The 9556-nt window shown below is 39.1% G+C and overlaps 1 protein-coding gene across 1 annotated transcript; it reads left to right on the plus strand.

The window, feature by feature from the left end:
- The first annotated feature begins 1259 nt into the window (after positions 1 to 1259).
- samd7 (sterile alpha motif domain containing 7) lies at positions 1260 to 9556 on the plus strand. The gene is made up of 9 exons (XM_068341263.1): positions 1260 to 1553; positions 5354 to 5487; positions 5772 to 5895; positions 6118 to 6242; positions 6366 to 6447; positions 6720 to 7396; positions 7541 to 7656; positions 7743 to 7853; positions 8486 to 9556. Exons 2-9 carry the CDS (start codon positions 5385 to 5387, stop codon positions 8720 to 8722), a joined length of 1575 nt encoding a protein of 524 aa, XP_068197364.1. The 5' UTR covers positions 1260 to 1553; positions 5354 to 5384; the 3' UTR covers positions 8723 to 9556.

Raw genomic sequence — 9556 nt, forward strand, 5'->3', positions numbered from 1 at the left:
TCTGTGAGTCACGGACTTCCGTGAGGCATAAAAGTGCTTTAAACAGTTATACAGATAGAAGGTAGTTTAATATCACTATGAGGAGGATTTATAATGTTTACTGTAAATAATAAGATAAATACTTCGTTACTATACCGCGGAATTAATTATTCACGTGTGGTTCCTGGAACGCATTAAGTGCGAGTAACGAGGGCGCACTGTAATTCAAAATTAATTTTACATACAAATACAAATATAAATGGACACCATCTACAAAGCAGAACATGCCCAATGTGGTCATGTTGAAGGCAGTTGAAGGAATTTGTCAAATTTATAAAGCAATCATTAAAACAAGATATCATAAATCATTCTAAAATAATATATTTAAAACATTTAGTAGTGTGCCTCAGTTCATATACTGTACTGTACATAATGTGCACCATAAATAACACAAGCACACACAGATACAATACTATTACCTATAATGAATAAGTTAAAATGTCAACTCTGGTTCAGCATCATGATAGCAACACTTTCGTAACACAATGAAGTCATTTGGACCTCATATGGACCAACCAGACAATAAATATATGTACTTTAAATAGTTAAAACAAAACTGTTAAGCAAATGAATATTCAGCAAATCAAAACTAATCAAAAAGTTTAATCAAAATAGCACATACTTTAATTCGACTGACTTGCAGGTTCACTCAACTGTCCAGATCTTTGCTATCCTGTCCCCTCTCCCCACCCCACCTACTGTATGCCTGCTGTTTACCTCCATTGCCACTTAGCCTGCAGTTGAGCCAAGAGGCATTAAAACATATCATCAAAAAAGTTAAGGCCCATGCAGATTGCAGATAGTGCATACAAACTGTCAGATTAAGATGTCTGAGAGGATTATCCAACTAACATTTAGGCAGATTCTCTGCCAAATTACTACAAAGTACGTTTGAGTCAAACCGTTAGCACTCAAAAGAGAGCAATACTCCTGACACCCAAACTTGCCATGTGAAGAAAAACAACAATACTGATCTTTTGGATTATTACAGTCTACAATTGGCATCATGTAACGCCTCTGCATGTGGCCACATGGCGGGGACAATTTAGGTGGGGTGGCCTAAAAGGAAGCTAAGTATTTAGGTGTCTTAACCATGGTCTAAAGTGCTAACAAGGGATTAGTGAGGTAAACGCTGAAAGAGGTTTAGCACTCCAAGCTTAGGACCAGCATTGCTTCAGTAATTACACATCAGTTGCAAGGTACAGCAACCTGTTAGATGGGAGATCACAGGGCTGTCAGGACAGGGAGGGCTTAACGCAAAAGATAAGGCCATCTAATGGAGATGAAAAGAATCAGTATTTAAAAGGTCTTTTTTAGGTTTAGGCAGTTAGCTGGCAACCAGCCAGTTTGTTGGTTAGTGGGAGGTCATTTAGTTAGGAGTGAGACAAACGGTAGTTAGAGACGTTCTGTGAGCTGATCAAAATAAAAAATTTTTTTTCCATTTTTGGCTTCTTTTTCCACCTGAATTGGAACTAAATCAGTTTCGAGCTCTGCTCATTGCACAGACATTGAAGGTAAGACCCATCAAACTTCCCTTTCTTAAAGCCTGCACTCTCACCTCATACAGATATGTCCCTTGCTTGTCTTTTCTCTTCTTTAAATTTTATTTGAATCATTGTAAGTCATATTTATAATTCATTTTTTCTTTTAAAACTGGAAAACATGAGGAATTTGTGATAGATTCTTTCATATGATCTATGTGGTGCCTCACTATGGGATTATATTGTGAAAAAAGAACTTTAAAATTATCGCATGCAGCTGAATTTTGCATAACATTTGGGTGAAAACCCAAAATATTCAAATTGTAAGTCTTGCAGGCTGCAAGCTATAGAAAAGGCTGCTGATCTCTAAATAAGTGATTAATCCAAAGGGAAATGTGATTAGAGGAGCAACCTTGAAAGATACATAATTAACCTATTGATTGGTAGAGAATCTGTAAGGACATGAAAATAAAGCAGGAATGCATGAATGTGGTTTTCTTGCTTATCAGCTGCTATGATTACATAGGTGTATCTGTAATTTCTATGTATAAAGTCATGTTTATTTTTTGGAATTCAAAATGATCCTTAGATTTCTTTATTTTTGTTAATTTTTAACATACAAAATTTAATTCTTAAATCAATGCTGCAGCTCATGTGTCATGTATGACTGATCTGCTTCACGTAACTTACAGAACTTCATGCCTTAGCATGTGTTTGTTGTGTGGAAGAGGATTAGGACAGACTAGACAATAATTCTATCTTGTCTGATATGACCTCCTCAGAGCTCGATCTAAGTTGTCAGCAATTTTTCTCTTTAATTCATTCTTGTAATAAGATTAACTAGGCAACTGCAAATCCAGGGAGTACAATCCTCGGATTTGGCAGCTACAGTGTTGCCCCTGCTTTCCAAGGAAATACAACATTTTGGTTCGTCTGTAACAACAGTTTCACTGAAAAATACCAAAATCACTTGAAGTTTCAGATTCTGTAAATTTGTAAAATATTAGGCTTGAACTTGTAGTGCAGAAGTTGACACAGCTTAAAACTTAACTTAAGAGACTTATAATCAAAGTTATCTGTGACCAAGCAGGCCTTACAAGGGATTCCTTCAAGTAGCTCAGGCTCCCACAAGCCCTAATGTGTTCTGCTCATGGAACCATCTGTAATTATTTCAGAAGGTGATGAATCATTCTATTTTTAAAGTTTGCAAAGCAAAACAGTAGCTGGACATTATATATTTTATTGCTCAACTTGCAAACTTTTTAAAATTTTTATCAGCAGCATTATCACTTAACCGAAACATTAAGGTATATTGTGTTTATATTATCTTTTGTAGCGATGCAAGTTTTTATTAGTATATTCATATGTCCGCGGTACACTGGCGTCGTGCCCGGAGTGTCCCCCGCCTCACGCCCTGAGACTACCAGGATAGGCACTGGCTACCCCGCGACCTGCGTTAGCGGATTAAGCGGGTTGGAAAATGAATGAATGAATATTCATATGTTTGTTTTACCATTGAAGTTTGGCCTGTCTCTCCTGTTGTACTGCAGTCTCCTTAGAATGTTCTACTGTCAATAAATGTACCCAAGCCAACTCAGTTGATTGGAGTTTTCTCTTCAGGATTTAATGGCATATAAATATGTCCTTGTTTTTGTTTTGTTTTTTAAATATGGACAAGAAGACATAATTCTAAGAAAATACCGTCAAATCTTGAAACAAAGATATGATTCATGTGCTGAATATTTATTAATTCAGATGAAGGAGGATTCCAGGAATACCTATAAAAGGGATAAATGTAAAACATAGCGGAAAATGAATTTCTGTGGGTAGAATACATGCGTGAGTCATTGCATGTGAGGCACGGTCTGTTGCTAACACTGGCTCCTCTCTCCCTGATGTAACAACCAGTCAGAGGCTCTGGGACCAAGATTATATTGCTGTATTTATTGTACATTTATTCACTAAATATTGATCCTCTTCATCCATTCTAACCCCAACAAAGTCAAATGATCTTGAAACATCACAGTACCAGACAAGAAAGATTACAGTACCAGACAAGAAAGTGCACATGATTAATACAACGTGAAGAGAGTGTAAAGTTAGTACAGTGTTTTTTTGTTTGTTTTGGTTTGTTTATTTTATTTAGAAAGAGCACATTCAAGTGACAATGTCACAACCTCTTACGTTCAGCCTCAAGCACATATCTATACAATGAAATTATCATAAACAGTCACATTTTTCCTAAGTAAATTTTTATGTTGCTCTTTCAAGTGTTTTTAACGCTTTAGGCAATACTATGTTACACATGTATCTTAGGCTCTGGGTCTGATATTTCAATATCCACTTGGGAATTACAAAGACAAAAGCACACACATCAAATACATGCCTTTTTAAGTACTGATGCAAGCTATTATAACATTGGCAAAGAAAAAATGGAGGCAAGGTGCATGTCTTCACACCACATAGTTGCACATAAACCGATTGCAATCCCAGATTTATCCCCAAGGTGTTTTTAGGACATCTTGGAGCTAATGGTAGCTAATAGGCTTAGCACTTAGGGTGTATTGTCCAGGATGCTTACAGGCAAGGTTTGCTGGGGGTAAAACTCTAAACGTGCGGATTACCTCCAACACATCCCTTTAAAGTGCTGTATAGCCAGGACTTAGCTAATAGGATCCTGGGGGTAGCAAGTGCCTGGGAGTGTGGGAGTCACTGGGGGGTGGAGGAGCCAACGTGGCAAAGTGGGCAGGTCAGCAGATGTAGCTAGCAGAATGTTGCAGGACTAATAGGAGGATTACAGTTCTCAGATTAGATGGCTTCAGAGGGAACTTCAGTAACTGGGGATAATGCACAAGGACCCTGGCAAATCTTGTGGCAGTATTTGTCTGAGGAACAGACAGCAGTGGAAATGCAATCTAGTACAAATGTAATATTTGCCCTACACGATGACAGATATGTCAATAAAATACAATTAGGAGGAATATAAGAAATAGAAATCTGAAAGGTTACTGTTGGGATGTAGATTCAGATTTGTCTTATTAGGAGCATATTGCACTAGTCTTGGATTATCAGAACTGGATTATTGCACGACAATTTGCACTACAGTATGATAGTTTGTTATTGGATTTTTGTGGCGTAGATGTGTCCAAATTAATTAAATTCACAAGCTGTAGGCCCAGTCAAGAGCAATGTGGCTATTTGTGTAGTATTTTACATACATTTTATTTTATACATATATGGATATTTATTCACCACCACAGGAGGATAACAATTTTCTTAATAAGTGGAGATTTTAAATTTGGTTACATTATTTAAGGGGTTAGTAATAAGGTTAGCGTTTAGTTCTTAGTGTTAAACTTAATTTTAGCATTAGAAGTTTTGTGACAGAGATAGTTAAGGTTAAGATTGGTATGAGCATCAAATGGTTAGGAAAAGAATTTGGCCCTATATACAGGGATTCCTGCTGTTAACATGACAACCAACAAGTTTGTGGTGTTAAATTATGTTAAATTATGTCTGATTTGTAGAAGCATTGTTCTTAGCAGTGTTTTCTGGCGTATGTAATGAGTTTGTGTAGATAGATGTTTGATAATAAGTTCAATTTTGGAAAAAAGTCAAAATATTATTAAGTGTAACAAATAGAGATGCCTCTTCAGTGTGTATTGATTTACTGCCCTCCAGAGGTCTTAGGAAGAAATTACAATATGCACACATTTATGCATGATTCACTACAGTACTCCTCCAAGCTACACAACTATACAGTATGCAAAATTTCTGTACCCAGTTTAACAACAAGGTTTACAAGTCCCTCTTTTAAACGTGAATTTCTGCAGTGTTCCATCGGAGTTCAAGACCGCGTGTGTCATGACACCACGGGAGCAGCTGAGGAAGATGACAGCGCTGGGAGAGCAGGGGGCTTTGGATGAGAAGCACTGGTACCGTCTCGTCAATGGCATGTCAGCTGGAGGTGAGAAATGAAAACACAAATGTTAGATTAAACAGCATAACATAAATATAACAAGAGTCAGATAAAAACTTAAGCACTGGTGTAGAAAGATATTTTTTAACATTCTGTAAATTATCTGCATTTGGCCTCAACCTTGAGCTCAGAAAAGGTTTGACCTAACATGTATTAAACATTGTGGATTTGTAACCTGCTGCAACCTCAGCTTTTAGTCATTCTTTTTCTTACGTATTGTTAACTAAGTTGAAGCTATGGCTTTATCCGTGGCACTTTGTGTTCCTTTGTAGAGATAAGGCAGAGACAAGAGCTGATCATGAGAAACCAGATGGCCATGACTCCACAAATCCTCACACAGGGTCAGCAGAGGTTGCAAGGGGTCACAGGACAGTTTGAACCTCGCTTCATGGACAGGTTTGTATCTGAAAAACCCAAAGCAGTCGCTATATAGAAAAAGACATTAAAGTAACGGAAGTCTGTAGGTGCACAAATGAATGCAACATGGCTACTGCAGAAAAAAATCTGACGTAACGTCCTGTTTATTTGAATAGTCTTTTTATTGCGTTCAAGAGCATATAACACACTTGATATCATTTCTATATGATGATAAGGTTTTCCACGGGTTTCTGTCATTAGGGAGCTGGTTACTCCCACTGAGATGGTACCATCTGATGCCAGACAGATGCATTTGGGACCTCACCTGGGTCCACCTTTGCCTCCACATGCTAATCTCATGCCTGGGAGAGTTTTCCCTGGAGGAGGTAAACCAATGCTCTCTTCATGTCTTACAGCATTCACAGAACCCCCAATGAACGAGCCATACTATAACTATGGCTTTCAATGTGCATTAGCAACTCGTCTTTCTTTTTCTCTCTCTATTTCAGCTGGTTATGGCTTCTTGCCCTCAGAGCCAATGGAAACAGTTGCAAAGCGACAGGAGCTTATTCATAAGCAAAACATAGCCAGGTGTTATATGCAGAGAATTCACCCACACACTCACACACACACACACACACACACACACACACACACACACACACACACACACACACACACACACACACACACACACACACACACACACACACACACACACACACACACACACCCAAATGGTATCTCATGTCTTATCTTGCTGTATTCAGTCACTTGAATTGAGATTAAAAAAGTGAAATATCATTACACTGCACATCATTACAAAATATTTGTTGCTAATATTTGTCTGAATTTCTATTCAGAATGGAAATGAATGCCATCCTGCATCAGAAGGAGCTGGAGAATGCACACCAGAAGGGACTCATGGGAATTGACAATCCCATGTCATACCCTTCAAACTCAATGGCATTCAGAGGTCGTCAGCGGATGCCAGATGGCCATGAAGTCTTTGTCCACCGTCCTACCCTGGATGAACTGCACTCCAACAGTATACTCATGTCAGCAAGCCCCTACCCATCAATCAGCACACTCCACAGGGAGAGAGGACGCAGGGCCGGAAGGAGACCAACTGCTCACAAGAGTGCAGAGCCCCATGTTGCCATCCTGAAGGGCCAGACTGAGGACAAAAGTGTTGAAGAGAGCCCAGGAGCCACATCTGGGGAGGAGAAAGAGGTGGAGGTAAAGGAGGACATGGGGGAGGAATGTGCCAACAGCAAGACACTTCATCAAGCAAAGATAGACTCTGAGGTTCCCAGAGGAAGCAGGAAGAATTGCAAAGAGGGGGAGTCAGGACTGCTTAAAGGTTGTGTGAACAGCCAAGACAGGTGCTCAGATGTGGTCAACAGTGGCACAAACGATAAAGATATGCCAAGCCAATGCTCAGCTTTCCAGGAAAAATTCATGTATCCCTCTACTGATGGAGTCCTTACAAGCGTCCCTTACATGTTCCCAGTCACTGGAAATGGTTTCCTTCCACCTGGTGGGTTTGGTGAACAAAATGTAAAAGATAATATTAAGCCATACCAGTAAAATGTTTGGACACAGTTTTACATTCACCGTAAACTGTGTCAAACTTATGAACTGTATCATTATTTTTATAAATGTACATCATTATTTTGTCCAGGTCCACCAAATCTCTTTCTCAATGGCAATGAGGTGTCTGAAGACATAAGGAAGTGGACAGTAAATGATGTGTACAACTTTATTAATAATATACCCATATGTTCAGAATACGCTCAGGTTAGTTCCAGTTTTGATTTTTTTTCTTCTTTTCTCTTTGTTTCTTTGTTATGCTAATGTCAGGCCTTTTTGTACTCATTCTGCAGACATTCAAGGACCACATGATTGACGGGGAAACATTGCCCCTCCTGTCAGAGGAGCATCTTCTTGACACATTGGGGCTCAAACTGGGACCAGCTCTCAAGATCCGCTCACAGGTAGTTAATGTAGAGTTTGACTAAGTGTAAAATTCACAAGTCTCACCTGGACCTATATTTAAACATCTTTTGATTTGAAAATCAATTAAATGACAGATATGGCTGTGGCTTAATCTCACAACGCTCAAATCAAAACCTATTTGGTAGAATTAAAATCTGTGTTGGACAGCCAAAAGCACAAGTCTCATTTGAAATGTTGTATTCTAAAATCTTATGTCATGAGGGGGTCATATTCTCATTCACAACGCTTAAATCTGTTCAATATTCATTTGATTTTGATTTTTCTGGTTGGCAATTCTACACTGTAAAACCCCAAGTTCCCTTCTATAGCTCTGACTCATATTTAGACTATTGTCATCATGCAGCATTCCCCACTCATTAGATTTGATACTTGTGTTTCTGGGGAAATGAAAAAATAAGGAAAAATTCCACTGTTTTGGAATAAGTAACTGAAAATATTATGCGTGAATAATGCGCTGGAAAAATCCATTTTATGGGCCGGTTGTAAAATTTTGGTATGACTTATTTTCACAGGACAAAATTTAACTAACAGACCTGGGGTTAAAAATATCAACATTCCCCTTTAAAATCCTGGGTTTTAAAATTAATCAAATGTATTTATCCCTCTACAGGTCTCCAGGCGCCTGGGCAACATATTGTACATGATGAACCTGCCACTCTCCTCCTCGACTCTACAGACCACACCAGACAAACCCGGGGACCGCTCACCAGACAGTGGCTCTCCTGTTAACTGCAACAGTGATGAGATGATTGCAAGTCCAAGAGACCATGATGTCATCAAATCCACAGAGCTACTTCATGATACAGAAAACCACTCCCCTCCCTGTGCCAGCAGTGAGACTGTCTGACCTGCAACAATAATGCACCTAATCAGTGTGGACCTGTGACACTATCTTAACTGTTTCTGAAATGTTTTTCAAACTTTTTGTAATCCAAGTATTTAAGGCACATACTTTATTTACTATTTTTATTTCCATGGATGGATGGATGGATGGACGGACAGACAGACAGACAGACGGATGGATGGATAAATACTGAATATACATGCACATGTTTTTCCAGTGAAATTGCTGTGGGGGTTAAATCACAAGACAATAGGAAGGTCCTTTTTCTTTTTTTTTATTGCTTCATTAAATTTTCTTTCAAGAAGTCCCCAGAAACCACTTGAGAATGGTTTTAGTAGAGAATAGTGGAGTATCTTTGCCAGGGATGTAGCTGAGTTGTAGACCTCATGCTTTGAATATATGCTGCCCCAGGTTTAGTCCCCACACCTGCAGCCCTATGGGGCCACAAGCCATTGTCAATTGTAGGCCAATGTAGAGCAGGAGTGTCAAACTCGTTTTCACCGAGGGCCACATCAGCATAATGGCTGTCCTTAAAGGGCCACAGCTCCTCAGTGACAGAAAGGTCTGACTTCACGCCTCTAATAAAAACTGATAGCTGCGCTGTATCTGTGTTGTCTGTTCTTTCATCAACAGCTAATGTCAAAGCTATGTAGCTTCGTGCCTCCTCAGCGAACTGTGTTGCCAGGTTTTCTGCCAGTTCCTTAACTCGGTCCGCGATGGAGTTTCTTGATGAACGGACATTTCTGAAGTTCTGTATCTGCTAACAGAACTTCAGTATGCACTTCTTCAAAAACGCTCTCGCTAAAAAAGACTTGGAAGTGTGGGCGATTTCCTTAG

Source organism: Antennarius striatus, chromosome 18, assembly GCF_040054535.1.
Source record: "Antennarius striatus isolate MH-2024 chromosome 18, ASM4005453v1, whole genome shotgun sequence".
Lineage (NCBI taxonomy): Eukaryota > Metazoa > Chordata > Actinopteri > Lophiiformes > Antennariidae > Antennarius > Antennarius striatus.